At 39.6% G+C, this 17,756-nt stretch overlaps 2 protein-coding genes, 1 long non-coding RNA gene and 3 pseudogenes across 7 annotated transcripts; 3 read left to right on the forward strand and 3 right to left on the reverse strand.

The window, feature by feature from the left end:
- The first annotated feature begins 1,358 nt into the window (after positions 1-1,358).
- On the forward strand, positions 1,359-3,273 carry LOC104700119 (auxin-responsive protein IAA13). Of its 2 annotated transcripts, none has more exons than XM_010415590.3 (4): positions 1,359-1,941; positions 2,230-2,640; positions 2,718-2,779; positions 2,877-3,273. In XM_010415590.3, the coding sequence occupies exons 1-4, from the start codon at positions 1,721-1,723 to the stop codon at positions 2,924-2,926; spliced, it is 744 nt and encodes a 247-aa protein (XP_010413892.2). In that variant the 5' UTR covers positions 1,359-1,720; the 3' UTR covers positions 2,927-3,273. The 2 variants fall into 2 exon arrangements, with proteins under 2 accessions (XP_010413892.2, XP_010413890.2); XM_010415588.3 differs by having other exon boundaries at positions 1,369-1,941; positions 2,227-2,640.
- A 14-nt stretch (positions 3,274-3,287) lies between these two features.
- Positions 3,288-5,271, reverse strand: LOC147940775 (uncharacterized). The gene is made up of 2 exons (XR_015560883.1): positions 5,136-5,271; positions 3,288-5,039 (listed from the first exon to the last, which is right to left on the reverse strand). It is a non-coding gene; the product is annotated as an uncharacterized LOC147940775 (long non-coding RNA).
- Positions 4,336-8,824, forward strand: LOC104700121 (receptor like protein 27-like; annotated as a pseudogene). Its single transcript, XR_015560882.1, has 3 exons — positions 4,336-4,734; positions 4,766-4,929; positions 6,444-8,824. The product of XR_015560882.1 is annotated as a receptor like protein 27-like (transcript).
- Positions 8,825-9,317: 493 nt separating this feature from the next.
- Positions 9,318-12,110, forward strand: LOC104700120 (receptor like protein 27 pseudogene; annotated as a pseudogene). Its single transcript, XR_015560881.1, has one exon. The product of XR_015560881.1 is annotated as a receptor like protein 27 pseudogene (transcript).
- A 674-nt stretch (positions 12,111-12,784) lies between these two features.
- On the reverse strand, positions 12,785-15,419 carry LOC104700122 (histone-lysine N-methyltransferase family member SUVH2-like). Its single transcript, XM_010415592.3, has 2 exons — positions 13,190-15,419; positions 12,785-13,105 (listed from the first exon to the last, which is right to left on the reverse strand). Exon 1 carries the CDS (start codon positions 15,201-15,203, stop codon positions 13,224-13,226), a length of 1,980 nt encoding a protein of 659 aa, XP_010413894.1. The 5' UTR covers positions 15,204-15,419; the 3' UTR covers positions 12,785-13,105; positions 13,190-13,223.
- A 423-nt stretch (positions 15,420-15,842) lies between these two features.
- On the reverse strand, positions 15,843-17,431 carry LOC104704231 (putative folate-biopterin transporter 9, chloroplastic; annotated as a pseudogene). The gene is made up of 2 exons (XR_015562809.1): positions 16,918-17,431; positions 15,843-16,824 (listed from the first exon to the last, which is right to left on the reverse strand). The product of XR_015562809.1 is annotated as a putative folate-biopterin transporter 9, chloroplastic (transcript).
- Positions 17,432-17,756: the final 325 nt, after the last annotated feature.

The raw sequence follows: 17,756 nt of genomic DNA on the forward strand, positions 1-17,756 counted from the left end.
AACGTATGAAATCTCAAAGAAAACCTTGATAATAATCTAATATATATATTATAAACTCTTAAAAAGAAAGCATAAAATGCTTTGTTGAACTATTGTTGCAAATAGTGTCGTTAATTAAACATTGTAAGGTAAGTAAACTACATTCTTAGTAAAATTATGTGATTAGCAATATAAGTATATATGTATATATTATTTTTAATTATCTAATTTTAGATCGTTATCATTACTAATTCTGTTTTTAAAATTGCAAAAAAAAAGATTTATTTAAAAAACTATGTTTTTTATCCTCACGAATCCATCAATATATATAGGTAGTACGAAATACAGTATGTTTTTATTTAGTTATGATTTTGATCAAAAGAGAGATTTCCACACATCAATTGCGATTGAGAAAGTTTTCAAAGGATCATCATAGCATACCAAGAAACATGATGATGAATAATCTCATCACCACTATTTTTATAATAATTTCCTATTATGAAAACCTATTTGGTTCTCACTTTATTTGAAACTCATCATAGTCCTCCACGAAAAGAAGAAAAGAAAAGAAAAGAATATGGCATATACATTATTTGACGAAAAATTATATATATTTTGCCAAGAAGTTATATACAGTATTTGTTTAATTACATAAAGTAATAGACTAGTAAAACTAATTTTATTAGTGAAGTAATTGAATATATCATGTCCAAAAACTGCTATACTATTGCGGTATTCCCTATTAATTCAAATCCAAAATAAAAGTTCACAAGATACATATACTGATATTCATAGCAATCTTTTAAGGCGAGACCATAAGAACGTAACTGATGGAAAAATATTCCAAGATTAATATAAAATTTATTAATTAAGCAAAATGATTAGTCACTCCAATCAAAATTGAACAGTTGGTTTATCCCACCATCTTCATATATTCCAATAGTAGCGATCTACAATTATACGTACCCAAATTCAACTTTTTTTCAAAACTGGTACTTAGCTATTAATTTTTCACATACTTAGCTTTTGCTATGAACATGATATAAAAGCATATAGCTAACAAATAACCTCCATATAGAAATCATCAAAACGAATACAAATTCTTGCAAAAATAGAAAAGTAAGTGTGTGATGTGAAAACAAAGCTTTCCACAAATATAAACAACACACATAGAGTTTTAATAAGATATTGTTTTGTTTATGATTTTTATAAAAAAAACATAGGAGAGAACAATAACGCAAACGGGAGCACGACAAGTTTGATAATGTCGGGAAGAAAAAGTTTAAGAAGATTTTTTTAGTAATAATAAAATTAAGTCTCTTAATCAAATCAACAAAAATTAATTAATTAATACTAATAAAGTAAAAGAAAAGAAAGAAAGAGAGGAGAATGGCATTGTTGTTGGTATGGCCACTACCAGAGACATATGGGACCTACGCTTCTCATCACTCTCTCCACCACCTAATCCTCTCTTCTCTCTTTCTTTCTTCTCCTTCAAAAAACTCTCTCTTTCAGATTTCAAGAAACCCTTAAAATCCTCTCTCTGTCTCTTTCTGTTTGTTTGTTTTCTTGTTTCCTTCTCTCTCTCTCTTTCTCTTTCTTTCTTTGTCTCCTTTCCCAGGTTTTTTTTTCTTTTGCTCTCTCTCTCTCTGCTCTGCCTTCTTGTTTCTCAAAAGACTCTTCTCCCTTTTGTGTTGATTTTGGATTCTTAGGGCTCTTTCTTTTTGTGTTGTTGTCTCTGATGATTACTGAGCTTGAGATGGGGAAAGGTGAGAGTGAGCTTGAGCTTGGTCTTGGGCTGAGTCTTGGCGGTGGAACGGCGGCCAAGATTGGTGGTAAATCAGGTGGTGGCGCGTGGGGAGAGCGTGGTAGGCTTTTGACTGCTAAGGATTTTCCTTCTGTTGGCTCTAAACGTGCTGCTGACTCTCCTTCTCACGCTGGTTCATCTCCTCCTCGTTCAAGGTTCGTCTTTTAACTGATTCCTTTGTGTGATGTGAAATTGTTATTCTTCTCGGAACAGAGTCTGTTTAGGAGTTTCTTAAAGATTCTTTATTGTGTTTAGCTGTTGTTAAAGCTCTGGCTCAATCATTTAGAAAGAGTTAGTGTATTCTTGATCTTTAGTTTATGTTGGAACAAGGGCTCTGTTTTTGGAATTAGGAATCTTGATTAGCTGAATCTGTTCTTGGTTGTTGTTGAATTTGGATATAGGAACACGTCCTGACTGATATATGTTTGCTTTGTTTGTAGCAGTCAAGTTGTGGGATGGCCTCCTATTGGGTCACATAGGATGAACAGTTTGGTTAATAACCAAGCTACAAAGTCGGCAAGGGAAGAAGAAGAAGCTGGTAAGAAGAAAGTGAATGATGATCATCAGCCTAAAGATGTGACAAAGAAAGTGAATGGGAAAGTTCAACTTGGGTTTATTAAGGTGAATATGGATGGAGTTGCTATTGGAAGAAAAGTGGATTTGAATGCTCATTCTTCTTATGAGAATTTGGCCCAAACACTAGAAGATATGTTCTTTCGTACTAATCCTGGTACTATCGGGTTAACGGGTCAGTTCACTAAACCGTTGAGGCTTTTGGATGGATCGTCTGAGTTTGTACTTACTTATGAAGATAAGGAAGGAGATTGGATGCTTGTTGGCGATGTTCCATGGAGGTAATAGAATGCTTGATTATCTCTTATATCGGATAAATGTGTTTCATTGGTCTAAAACGTTTTCGTCATCTTTTTAGAATGTTCATCACCTCGGTGAAAAGGCTTCGAGTGATGAAAACCTCTGAAGCTAATGGACTCGGTATGTAAACTATCTTGTTTTGATTTCTCTTATTGTTTGTTGGTAAGATTGGAGTGAAAAGGTTGGACTGACTGAAACATGTTAATAATATATGCAGCTGCAAGACATCAAGAACCGAAAGAGAGACAACGAAACCAGCCGGCTTAGAGCTCTTTCTTTTTCGACAATACGCTGTTACGGGTTTTATATTTTGGGGTTTTTTTGCAAGTCTAGTAGTATACTTATGAAGCAAGGCATAAGGGAGAAGAAGCATAAGCTAGATTGATCTTATATATCCAGTTTGTGGTTTCTCTTGGTTCTTCTAATGGGTTTTTTTTTTTTTTTTTTTTGTGGTTGTCTTTAGGTTTCTTTTTTTTTGGGCTGTCTTTTTTTAATTTGCGGTTGCGATTTCACCATATACTATGGATTGAAGAGAATGCTCTTTATTTCTTTCACTACACTGTAAATATTTGAAGCGCTTATCTAATAGTATTGTCTTAAGGGTTTTTTGTTTATGAGTTTGCTCTTGTTTTGATCCGAGAAACTATGTCATTTGTGGATACTTTTTCTCCTCAAATTCTACAATCATAAGCATTTAGAAAACAAAGATATGCTGTAAATAATAATGTATAAACATCTCAAAAACGTTCCATAAGTTGGTGGATTAACGAAAGTTGACACTTACAAGCCTTTGGTGAAGATGCAGAATTTGCAGACTTTTTCTGACCCATATAACACTTTATTCAACGCCTCAGGCTCAGGCTCATGCTCCACCGCAACGGCAGCTGGAGCCAATTCTTTTGCCGAACATTGAGATGAACGTGGAGGAATACAACGCTCTAAAGAACCTAGAGTAGAGGTTTAGACATTTCCAATTCCAGCAATAGTACTAGAGTGGTCATGGATTCATCCCCGAGTAAGCATAGTGAATCATTTAAACATTTCCTTACGGTTTTGATGGTTCCTCAGAAATTCTCCGTACCTCTTATCAGTGATAACTTTAGATTTTAGCTCAAAACCTCTTCACAGGATCACTTCATATTCACCACTCACTATCAACCTTTTATGTGCATGGAACAATATGTTTCATGAGGTTCAATGAGTTCACCCTGTTTTCAACAGAGTACCCTCCCTCGTTATAGTTGCTTAGGCCCGAGCTGTGCAATTACATTCTCTTTTGTGTAACTTTATAAAGAATTTTAAACTCCATCGTCTCAAGCAGAGCGAGCTTAACTGTGAGACTTCAGGCTGAGTTAGAAGGTTGCAATAAGTATTTGTCACAAATGGATTTTGAAACTTAAGTTTCTTCTCCAATTACAAACAAACTAATGTCACTACTCTGTAAAGCTCTAAGATGACCAATACTTTGAGCTTTGACTTGACTGAGTCTTCTCGAATCCACAAACAAATCCATTTGTGACAAATATTACCAAGTCAAAGTTTGTTTTCTGGTCTTGGTGAAACTCTTCAGTTCAACTTGTGTTCGGTGAATGATAAGTGACAGCTCCAATCCAAAAACCACACACTCACATGTATACATACCAATCTTCTACATCTCTTTACTTGAAGAATATTATTCTGCTTCAATAATTCATGATGCCCATGACGTCGGAAGTGCGTCTGAGTTTTCTCTCGTTACTCTTACTCTACTGTATCGTCTTCGCTTCAAGATTCTTAGTGATCAACGCTCTTGCTTGTCGTCATGACCAGATCCAAGCTCTTCTGAGGTTCAAGAACGAGTTTGAATCCGGTGGCTGCAACCGCAGCGACTACTTTAACGGTGTCTTGTGCGATAACACGACTGGTGCTGTCACGAAGCTACAACTCCCAAGTGGCTGCTTCACTGGAATTCTCAAATTCAACCGTAGCCTCTTTGAGTTGCATCAGCTTCGTTACCTGAATCTTTCTCACAACAACTTCACTTCCTCTTCACTACCTTCTGAATTCAGCCATCTCAATAGATTAGAGGTCTTGTCTCGGTCTCTTGACGGCACTCATTGCACTCAACTTATCCCACAACTCTTTCACTGGGAAAATTCCGGTGTCTTTTGCCAATGTTATCGAACTCGAGTCACTAGACCTGTCTCGAAACAGACTCTCGGGTAAAATCCCTCAAGAACTCAGGGCACTCTCGTTTTTGGCGTATATAAATGTCTCTCATAACCAATTCATGGGCGAAATACCAAAAGGGACACAGATTAGTGGGCAACCTATATCCTCCGATCCTTTGAAGGGAATGCAGGGCTTTGTGGTCTTCCTCTCCAGAACATTTGCTTCTCCCCTAGTGCTCCCCCAACACAACAAGAAAAACATGAAGATGAAACAGAGGAAGAAGAACTGCACTTGAGCTGGAAAGCAGTAGGAATAGGGTATGGACCTGGACTATTGTTTGGATTGGCAATAGGACATGCCATTGCTTTATACAAGCCGGACTGGCTCGTCAAGATAATTGGTCCGGATAAGCGCAGAAACCGCTAGAGCTGCTTCCTTCTTGCGCTTGATCTTTCGATCCTCTGTCAAGTAGTTCATGTGTTTGTAATCAAGCATCATATGTATTAAAAGACGCTTTCTTAATTTTTAAAAAAAACAGCCAGGTTAGTGGTTGACTAACAAGGAAGAAATTAACATAACAGATCAAAGACATGGTGTTCTCATCTCATAAAAGAAAACAACAGATGAATATTTATTCAAATCATTGCCCGTAACAACACAGCCTTTCAATGAGAAAATGAATCTAACAATGCAACTAACTGACAAGGCATACAATTGAATGTTGCCTCATACAAGCCAGAGTGGTTAATCGGAATATCTGGTCCCATCATACTCAGAAACCGTTTGGATTGTTTTTCTTTTCCCTTTGAGTCAGAGTATTATTAAGCAGTCAGACAGTCAGTCATCAATGTTTGAAGCATTAAGCCGTTTTTTGTCTTCTCTAAAGTTCTCTAAAATGTAAAACTGGAAAGCAGTGGTTATAAGGTATGCTACTGGACTGTTGCTTGGCAGTAGGACCACGCACTGATTCCATACAAGCCGGCCGGATGACTCGTCAAGATAATTGGTTTGAAAAGGTCTCTTGACGAGTACAGTATCTTTGGAAAATTCATGAAGTGAAACCCACCAGGTTTATGTAAAACTATTACTCGTCAAAATAATTACTTTTAACTTGCGTATGCATGCTAGATGGTGCAGCAAACTGATGTGATTATTACCCAAATTTTACGTTAGAATTAATTATCGGACATAAACGTGGATTTGACATCATGATCTGATTGGCATTTTAGACATAATTGTCTCCTATCCCCCACTACGAAGACTTTTAAGCTCAAGTCTTCGCTGAGCATTAATAATTTAATATTATATTTCTATATATAGGCTCTCTTGGTTAAAAGATTGTTATTATTATCAGTCTTCCTAAAAGTTTTTACGACGACCATGTCGGGTCTGCGTTTGTGTTTACTCTCATCAGTCTTACTCTCTTGTTTTTTAAAATCAAGCTTCTTCTTAACGATAGATGCTCTTGTTACTGGTCTTTCTGCTTGCCGTCCCGATCAGATCCAAGCCCTTATGCAATTCAAGAACGAGTTTGATTCCCGCGGTTGCAACCACATAGACTATGTTAATGGTGTCCGGTGCAATAACGTGACTGGTGCTGTCAACAAACTACAACTCCCAAGTGGCTGTCTCCGTGGAACTCTGAAGCAGAACAGTAGCCTCTTCAGATTGCACCATCTCCGTTACCTTAATCTCTCCAACAACGACTTCACCTCCTCTTCCCTCCCTTCGGGTTTCGGAAATCTCAGCAAGTTAGAGGTTTTATCTCTTTCCTCTAATGGTTTCATTGGTCAACTTCCTTCCTCATTTAGTAACCTAAGCCACCTTTCCTATTTGGACCTTTCCCAAAACGAGTTCACCGGTAGTTTTCCACTTGTACGGAATCTAAGCAAGCTCTCTTATTTAAGGCTTTTCGATAATCGTTTCTCTGGAGCTCTAAATCCCGACAGTAACCTCTTCGGGTTACATAATCTCCGTTACCTTAGTCTCGCTCACAACGACTTCACCTCCTCTTCGTTCCTTTCCGGATTCGAAAAACTCAGTAAATTAGAGTTCTTGCTTCTTTCCTTTAACGGCTTCAATGGCCAAGTACCGTCCTCAATTAGTAACCTCAGTCAGCTTTCCGTTTTAGCTCTTGACGAGAACGAGCTCACCGGTAGTTTCCCATTTGTACACAACCTAACAAAGCTTTCGGGTTTGGGGATTGTCAATAATAACTTCACTGGAACCATCCCTTCTTATATCCTCAGTATGCCTTTCCTGTCAGATGTTGATCTACGTGGAAACCATTTCACCGGTTCTATTGAAGTTCCCAACTCCTCTTTCTCATCTATGCTCGAGCATCTGCTCCTTGGGTATAACCAGTTTGACGGACAAATCCTAGAACCTATCTCAAAGCTCATCACCCTCATAGATCTTGACCTTTCTTTCATAAACATAAGCTACCCAATTGACATTAGAATCTTCTCCTCTCTTAAATCTTTGATGCAACTTGATCTCTCCGGTAATAGTATATCACCGACCAGTTTAAGCTCAGATTCAGGGTTCCCACTAAAGAACCTGCAAAACTTATTCTTGACTGATTGCAACATCCAAGAGTTCCCAAAATTATTAAAAACCCTTCAAAACTTGGAATTTTTGGACATTTCCAAGAACAGAATCGGAGGGAAGGTCCCTGAATGGTTCTGGATTCTTCCTCGTCTCAGTGCGGTGAGTCTTGCCTTGAATCTTTTCACTGGATTCGAAGGTTCAGCGGAAGTTTTAGTGAATTCATCAGTGCAATTCCTAGATTTGGCCGTAAACCGTTTTAAAGGAGCAATTCCAATTCCACCGCTCGCTATCAACGCCTTAGAAGCACGAGGCAATTATTTCACGGGAAACATACCTCTCTCAATATGCAGTCGAAGCTCTCTGGTTGTTCTCGATCTATCTTTCAACAACCTCACCGGTTCAATTCCTCAGTGTCTAAGTAACTTTGAGGTAGTGAAACTTCGAAAGAACAACTTGGAAGGAAGTATTCCAGATGTGGGTGCCCCCATGCACGCACTTGATGTTGGCTACAATCGACTAACCGGGAAGCTTCCAAGGTCTCTTCAAAATTGCTTCTCTCTGCAGTTACTAAGTGTTGACAACAACAGAATCGAAGACACGTTTCCTTTCTGGCTCAAAGCTTCACATGATTTGCAAGTCCTTACCCTTCGTTCAAACAGATTCTATGGTCCTATCTCTCCTCCTGATCAAGGTCCTTTAGGGTTCCCAGAGCTGCGGATATTTGAGATATCAGATAACAACTTCACTGGAAACGTGTCAGCAAATTATTTTTTGAACTGGAAAGCACCATCACTCAAGATGAGTATAAATGGTAGGCTGTATATGTCAGACTACAACCATGCGTACTTTGTCGATGAAGATGCTGTAGATTTGCAATACAAAGGTCTATCCATGGAGCAAGGAAAGGTCCTCACTTCCTACATGGCCATTGATTTTTCTGGAAACAGACTTGAAGGACAGATTCCTGAATCCATTGGTCTCTTGAAGGCATTGATTGCACTCAACTTATCAAACAACGTATTCACAGGTCATATTCCTCTGTCTTTGTCCAACGCTACAGTGCTCGAGTCACTAGACCTATCAAGCAACAAACTCTCAGGGACAATTCCTAACGGGATAGGAAGTCTCTCGTTTTTGGAGTACATAAATGTGTCGCATAACCAACTCAAGGGTGAAATACCACAAGGACCACAAATTACTGGGCAACCTAAATCCTCCTTTGAAGGGAATGCAGGGCTTTGTGGTCTTCCTCTAGAACAAAGTTGCTTCAACTCTAGTGTGACGCCGATACAACCAAAGCAAGAAGACAAAGATGAAGAAGAAGAGGTGTTGAACTGGAAAGCAGTGGCTATAGGGTTTGCTCCTGGAGTATTGTTTGGATTGGCCATAGCACAACTCATTGCTTCATACAAGCCAGAATGGCTCGCCAAAATTATTGGTCCCTAAAAGCGCAAACACCGTTAGAGGGTTGACATGGTTTTACATCTGATCTTTGAATGTCAATCAAGTAGCTCTGGTTTTGTAATAAAGCATATCATGTACCAAACATTGTAACATACTACACAAACTTCAGACCTGAGAATAAACCCTAGAATATACAATCCGAGTTGCTAAACCCCTAAATCTTAGACATCGAATTCAATAGATTAATTTCATTTCATGATTGTGGCAAAACGAAATTGAACTTGAGTTGCTATTCTTAACTAAAAAATCAAGAACCCGATTGTAATTGCGTAATGAAATCACCTGGTGCTTTTTAACCGCTGAAACAATCCACCCCGACTTCGGAGCCGATGAGAGGGGAGGGACAGTGATCGCAATCGCTGCGCCGTTCTCGCGTGAGGACTTCACGATCTGGTTAAGTTGAATTATCTGTACCGGTTGAGTGTAAACCGAATGTGGACATTGAGATGACATTCACATTAATGATTAATGAATTTAATGTTGTGCGTGTATACAAACAAATTGTGATGGGTTTGCGTCTTCTTTTATATTTAAGGCTACATCAGTGCAGACCATCTCTCTTTGAAAATTATTCTTCTCCAATTTATAAACTGATTCATGTTATTCCCCTCATTGTTACGCTACCAAGTAGGATTCTAACACGTAAGAGATATCAAATGATATTGTCATATTTGTCTCGAATCCTACCTACCATGACTAGTAGTAAGCTACAATCATAAAAGTCTTCGCCAAGCATGAATGTATGTATATGGAATGTTTAAAAAGGTCTTCTCTCCATCCCTTTGAATAAAGCATATTCTCCTCCTTCTTCTTCTTCTTCTTCAATTAATCATTACCATGTCATGTCTGCATTTTCTCTTGGTACTCTTACTTTGTTGTGTCTTTGCTTCAACCGTCTTTACGATTGATGATCTTGTTTTCAAACTTGCTGCCTGCCGCCCTGACCAGATTCAAGCCCTAACGCAGTTCAAGAACGAGTTTGATTCCCGTGATTGCAACCAAACTGACTACTTAAATGGAGTACGGTGCGATAACGTTACGGGCATGGTCACAGAGCTACAGCTCCCACGTCGCTGTCTCACTGGAATCCTTAAGCCCAACAGTAGCCTCTTCGGGCTGCATCATCTCCGTTCGCTTGATCTCTCTTTCAACAATTTCAGTTCCTCTTCAATCCCTTCCCAATTTGGCAATCTTAACAAATTAGAGGTCTTGGCTCTTTCCACTAATGGCTTCATCGGTCAAGTCCCTTCCTCAATTAGCAACCTTAGCATGCTTGCCTATTTAGAGCTTACCTATAACGAGCTCACCGGTCGTTTTCCACTTGTACAGAACCTAACCAAGCTTTCCGTTTTAGGCCTTTCCCATAATCACATATCTGGAAACATCCCTTCTTCTCTGCTTACACTGCCTTTCTTGTCAACACTTGATTTGACCGGAAACCATCTCACCGGTACTATTGACGTTCCAAACTCCTCTTTTTCATCTACGCTATTGAGCCTACGCCTTGCGAATAACCAATTTCAAGCACAAATCCTAGGGCCTATCTCTAAGTACATCACCATCACAGACCTCGATCTTGCTTCCCTAAACATAAGCCACCCAATTGACTTAAGGCTCTTCTCCTCTCTCAAATCTTTGTTGAACCTCCGCTTATCCGGAAACCAGTTATCACCGGCCAGTTTAGGCTCACATCCAGACATCCCATTGAACTTGAAAAATCTTGCCTTGTCGGGCTGTGGCATCAGTCAGTTCCCAAACTTCTTAAGGAGCCTTCGCAACTTGGAGCTTATAGACATTTCCAACAATAGAATAAAAGGGAAAGTCCCTGAGTGGTTTTGGAACCTTCCACGTCTGAGCATAGTGACTATGTCTAATAACTCTTTCACCGGATTTGAAGGTTCGGAGGACGTTCTAGTGAATTCATCGGTGAGGTTATTAGATTTGGCATTAAACAAATTTACAGGACTATTTCCTAAACCACCACACGCTCTCAACCTCTTATCTGCATGGAACAATAGCTTTACAGGGAACATACCTCTTACAATCTGCAACCGAAGCTCTCTTTCTGCTCTTGATCTATCTTACAACAACTTCACCGGTTCAATTCCTCAATGTCTGAGTAAATTCCGAAGCTCTCTCACTGCTGTTAATCTCCGAAAGAACAACTTGGAGGGAAGTCTTCCAGACATATTCTATGATGGTTCCTTGCTTCGGTCATTGGATGTTGGTTACAATCAACTAACTGGGAAGCTTCCGAGGTCTCTTCTGAATTGCTCCTCTCTCAAGTTTCTAAATGTTGACAACAACAGAATCGAAGACACGTTTCCTTTCTGGCTCAAGGCTTTGCCTCATTTACAGGTCCTTACCCTGCGTTCAAACAAATTTTATGGCCCAATATCTCTTCTTGGTCAAGGTCCTCTTGCATTCCCTGAACTGCGCATACTTGAAATATCAGATAACAACTTTACAGGAAGCTTGCCACCAAATTACTTTGTGAACTGGAAAGCATCATCACTCCAGACGAATAAAGATGGGAGAATCTATATGGGAGACTACAACAACCCTGAGTATAACTATGAAGATACCACGGATTTGCAATACAAAGGTCTATTCATGGAGCACAAAAAGGTCCTTACTTTCTACAGCAACATTGATTTATCTGGAAACAGATTCGAAGGACAGATTCCTGAATCTATCGGTCTCTTGAAGGCACTGATTGCACTCAACTTGTCAAACAACGCTTTCACAGGCCAAATTCCTCTATCTTTTGGCAAATATTAAGGCACTCCAGTCACTAGACCTGTCAAGAAACCAACTCTCAGGGACGATTCCTAATGGACTCAAGACACTCTCGTTTTTGGCGTACATGAATGTGTCTCATAACCAACTCACTGGTGAAATACCACAAGGAACACAAATCACTGGACAGCCAAAATCCTCCTTTGAAGGGAATGCAGGGCTTTGTGGTCTTCCTCTCAAACAAAGTTGCGTCAGGACTAACGCACCACCAATACAACAACCAGAACAAGAAGAAGAAGAAGAACTACTGAACTGGAAAGCAGTGGTAATAGGATGTGTGCCTGGACTGTTGTTTGGATTAACATTAGGACATGCTATAGCTTTATACAAGCCGGAGTGGCTCGTCAAGACAATTGGTCGGGATAAGCATAGAAACCATTAAGATTGTTTCTGGTTTTGTGTTTGATCTTTGAATGTCTGCCCATTTCTTTTTTGTAACCAAGCATCTCATATATATATATATATAACAAAGATACTCTCTTCACCAGCTTTTCCTATTTCATATTCACAATCCCAGCCAAGCTGCACAAGTAGTGGAAGAGGGAAACCTCAACATGATTCAAAGACAGCAACAGATGAATATTTTCGATCATTGCCCACAACATTATTCATTAAACAATGCGAATGACTGAGAATCACATAGGAATTTATACTTCATGACCTAAGAAATACACAAACTTTAGACGAACCTAAACCCTAGAAGATTAATCCGAATTGTTTTAAGTCCCTAAACCCAAAATTCGAAAGGATAATTGGATTGTTCTTGCTAATGAAATCGAGTAAAACTAAGAACGAATCAAATCACCTGGAGGAGACTCTTGATCTCGGATTCCTCCATCGAAACTTCGAAGAGAGTGGCAGTGATCGCAATAGCTTCGCCGTTAATGGGCGAGTTTCCGTCGTCGAGTTCACCAATTATTAACATTCCGGTTTACTTGAATTTGAAATACCGGTCTGGTGTTAATTCTGGTTTAGCTTCTTCTTCCGGTTAATTTTTGTGAGTAAAAAAGAGATATTTTTATTTTTATTATTCCTTTTGTTTAAGAGAGTAATGAAGGTTTAAAATAGAGACTAGACTTCTTGGTGTTGTTGATCTGGGATGCTATATATGCTGATCTGCAATGCTACTATGCTTCTAGTAGAGAGATGCCTCTGGCAATCTTTTTAAGATAAAACGAGTTACCAACTTCAGAAAGCCTTTCTACAAAAATTCTTTACAGAATGTTTTGTTGATTTACTGTTACATTTTTTTTTTCAGCTTTAAGCTCCATCAAATGAGCGACAGAGAACCATACAAAAAAAAATTCAGTACACTAATAACAGAACAAATGTTACATCTGACAAAGAGAAGTCTTTACCGCCCCACCAAAATGGATGCAATACTCTCTCTCACCATGCCTCCCGTTCTTGCTTCACAGAAAGGTGGGAAGACAGAACAACAACAAACGAGCAGAGAAAGGGCTTACTCAAAATTTTCTCCATCTGCATCAATGTTGTAACAGATTAATGCCATAGGAGCAAAACACACAGACCAAGGATATAACAACAATATGATGAGATCGTTACCTCAAGATATATCACAAAAATAAACTTTTGTAAACTAGTTGCAGATGGCCAGCTTCCCTGTCACTTCATCCGCCAAGCCATAATCCATGCTTAGCTCAGCCATCGGTGAGATGTTCTCCGTTGCAAAGAGCATGACCCGGGGGAACGACAGATGGTTATGGTCGTACAAAACAAACTGCACCATCACATTCGGTTCTTTGCTGTGACTAATGTAGCAAGCCACGTTCCTCATCTTTGACACATCCATTGCGAAATCCAGTGGAGGGATAGTTGGGTAATTCGGCTTAACATAACCCGGGTATACTTGAGATAAATCACCCCAGTTAGCCCATTGGTCCGTGAAGCGACCAGGATAGACCATAACATCCCCATTCATTGACAGAATCTCAGCTTGATGTCTTGTGACAACAACACCTGCGTATTCGCATATGAAAGAGCCAGCTTCAATTAGATCGAGTGTCCTGACACTCCAACAGGTATCCTTGGATCTGAAAACCTCTAGCCTTTTCCTCAACCCCTTTTGAGTCACACGGCTCTTACAGCCCGGACCACACTTGCAGAAGTTCCCACATTCAAATACCACATGCTTCCCTCTCAATAGATGCCCGTTATCATCATATGCAAACTCACCACCGTTCTTCCTTGCACAGAGACAATCATCTGTACAGGAGTTAGTACAATCACAGCCAGTCCTGTTGATCCCCCCACCTTGACCAAAAATTCCAGGAGGAAAGATAGATTTTGCAATGTACTCATAGTGCATCGGTTCTTGATCACCATCTATGTCATTATAGAGAAACACACAGACATTCTCCTTCTTGTTAGAAATATCTAAGCTAACATACCCATGAGGCCTAACCTTCAACGGCTCAAGTCTAAGTGTTTGTGCATCCCTCATTACCGCACTAGCCATCCTCGGTTGCCCTTCCATTCTAACTAACCTAAATTTGAACACTCCATAACCGGACTTCCCAACAGCAAACCAGCAATCTACAATCTTATACAAACCATCATAGACATACACCTTCGAGGTAACGCTGTTCTCATACTTAATTCCTCTAATCACCCGTACCTCAATGCCATAGTACATACTCCTCTCCATTCCCAGATTCCCACCTACTAGCTTCTGGTCCTCACACTGCCTGTGTTGCTTATCCTGCCCACCGTGACCAGTATAAACCAGAACATCTCCTTGATCTTCATCATCCTCGTACCCACCTGATACAATAATGCTTGTAGCTATAGGCTCTTTAGTAGCACTCCGATCAGTCGTTAAACAGTCAATTCCAGCTTGTTGCTGACCGTGTAAACCCACGACGCAAAGCTCCATCCTGTAGAAGAAAACATCTCCAATCTCTACCCCAGCTACTGGACCAACTATGTGCTTCTCATAGTTCAACCACAGCCCCTTAGCCTTCATCATAGACGCAGCTATCATATCGCTCCTCCCTCTACGCCCCTTACCAAATAAAGGAGACTTCCTCTGGTCCGCTATGAGTTGAACCCTAAGACACTCGTAAATCATCCGAGTCTGTTTCACGAGTTGCCGGAGTTGCTTCCTTTGATCATGACCCAGAATTGTTACTCTCGCAAGCTCTCTCGGTCTCTCGAAACTCGTCTTCGGAGGAGACGAGACAGCGACGGAGGGGGAGTCTCGGTTAACCCCTAATCCCGGAGGTGGTTCAACGAATCCCCGGTTATCTTCTTCATCCGGTACAGCAACGATCGCACCGGCATCCAATCCGTAAACGGAGACTCCGTCTAATCCTTCGACCTGCCACGGCTTGAATGCGGAGCGGAAGAGCTTGGAGATACGTATGAACTCGGCGATGAGATGATCGTTACTGGCTGATTGATCGGAGGTAGATGATGGTGGAGTTTGCAATTCTTCGACTGGCTCGGCCTTAACTTCCAGATTTCCGGTGACAACAGTGTCTCCGGCTGTGGTGCCGGCGGTTGAAGATTGAGAATCCGGCATTAGGTTGAGGTCAGGAAATGGCATCACTGTACTCATCCTACCCAATGAACCGAAGACAATACCCGGGCTCCGAGTCCGGAAACTATTCGGGTCACGATTCGGGTCACGATTCGGGCCCGGCCTCCTTAGTTTGCTTGCATCTCTTCTAGGCTGTCTCAACTTGTCCACGGGACTGTTCCTGTTTGGGTAAAAAAAAAAAAAAATCAGAATTTGGTTAGTTCAATTAATCTGTACAATATATATATTTCAAATGAAAATATTAGAAAGAATTTTTTTTTCCTTCACAATTCATATAATTCAAATTTAAACTATAGATTTGATAAAATTTTGTAATTGTAATTTACCAAAAAGAATTTTATTATGAAAATATGTTGTAATGTGGATACAATAGTTTAACGTATGATATTAATGAGTTTCAATTATTTGAAAATTTAAGCTATAATTTGATACAATAGTTTAGAACATAAATATTGATGGGTTTGAACTTTGAACCCAATATGCAATTTCTAGTATAATCTTCATTTATAATAATAATATAGTATACTATACGTATTTTAAAGTAGAAACATAGTATACTATACGTATTTTAAAGTAGAAAAAATTATATGTGTGAACATAATTTTTCTTTTGTCAAACAGTTAAGATAAATATAATATTTGATGTAATAATACGTTGTTTATGGATAAAAATGAGTCCAATTATGACATTCATTACTAGAAAGCAAACTTTAGGTGTAGTACAAAGAAACTTCATGACAAAGGGCGGATATATTCTCTAAGATTTTTAAAAAACACAGAGCTGAAGCAAAGAAAGAGGTGATTGATCCTTCACAGCCTCGAGGGCACATATTTGCTAGCAAAACAGAGAAAGGAAGAATCTTGAACTGTGCTAGGGTTTCCGCTACACTGGAAAAACAGAGCACAAAAGCCTTGTTTGAGATCCCCAAGGCGAGATTTATTTGCTTCACCAAGACGTAATCGAAGAGCATTGAAAAAGCGTAGAGGAGTTGCACGATATGGATCAACGGCCTCATGGGAAGTGTCTTCCAGTAACGGTCATAAACCACGGTTAAGCAGAGAAGCATCAACTGTCCAATAACCTTTGACATACCAATAACAGAAGGGTCAAGCTTTAAAACTTGAGTTTGGTAGCAGAAGACTGATCCTGAGAGAAGAGGCACCATTGCAATAGAAGCTACAATCCAAGTTAAAGGCTGCGAGATTTCATCAGCCAGAACAATTCCAACAAGATCCAAAAACTGTTTTTTTACGATCCCCAACACAGCTTTTCTCTGGACTCACTTCTCTTATCCGTGGCAAGCTAACGGATTCTTCTTTAGATGATAAAGAAACAGTGAGCTGTAACGTCAACAAAGCTATAAAAGCAAGAAACAAGATCCTAGGAGGTGTTTTGAGTAAGCAATATCCACCGAGTAAGTTCCCAAGGATCCCTCCAACCGCTGAAGCCATAAGCGCATAACACTGAAGACCGTTCACTTGATATCTCAAACCGTATTCCGCAACAAGAGCGTCTTTAGCAACTTCAGCAATGGATGCTCCAAGGTTACTAAGAAGAACAAATGCCATAAGTGGAGGAAGAGCTTCTCGAGCACTGGGGAATATCGACAGTGAACCCCATGCTAGACCCTGTAAAAGCACTGATACAGTACACTAAATTGAACCACTTGGAGCAGAGTAAGCTAAGAAAGAGACTCTTTTTTTTTATAGACAGTTGGAGAAAGATTACTAACCTCCAATGGAGATGTAAGGAACTCTACGAGCACCACCGATGTAGAGAACATCTGAGAAAACTCCATAGAGTGGCTTAGCAACCATGGGAAGAGTAGCAGTGTGCTGCACAAGCTGAAGCGTCGATGGCTTGAGATTAAGACAATGAGCCATATGAAAGTTAAGAGCAAGCCATGGGAGACATCTCGACCCTTGAACCCAGTACCCTAAAGCACACAACAGAACCGTTTGTCCTTTATATCTAATCTACCATTGTCGTTTCTCCTTTTAACCACCGAGACACTACTGGTCAATAATGTTGTTGACCTTGTGTTGGACTTGGATTTCACGACAAGGGTTTTGCTTTGCCGCTTCTGTTTCTTGTTAATGGTGGTGTTTAAGCTTATTCCGTACGGAACTGATGGTTTCAAGAACTTTACTATTGGGCTTGAGATGGATAATAATGAATTATTCATGACTTCTTGAGCTTTGTTTTTGTTTTTTTTTGGTCTCACGGATTCAAAATCTGGGGGAAAAAAAAAGTTTAAGAGATGGAACAGAGAGAAAAGATGAGAAAGAGTCACAGGTCGGTTCTTATAGAAACAAGACACAAGGAAACAAAATTAGCCACAATAATAATGTGGTGCCCATTACATACTTTTTCAATGCCATAGACATTTGTGTATGTGTGATAAGGTTGTCCTTCATTAACAATAATTAAACAATTGCCGGTGAGCTTTTGAAGTATAGTACAATAAGGTTATCTCCAACAGCATATATTCTTTACAAAAATAATAATAAATAGGAGAAAAGCATAAGAGAAGAAAGAACTTTTTCCGTAAGGAACTTAAAACACAGTTTC

This window comes from Camelina sativa, chromosome 7, assembly GCF_030686135.1.
Source record: "Camelina sativa cultivar CO46 ecotype springtype chromosome 7, ASM3068613v1".
NCBI lineage: Eukaryota > Viridiplantae > Streptophyta > Magnoliopsida > Brassicales > Brassicaceae > Camelina > Camelina sativa.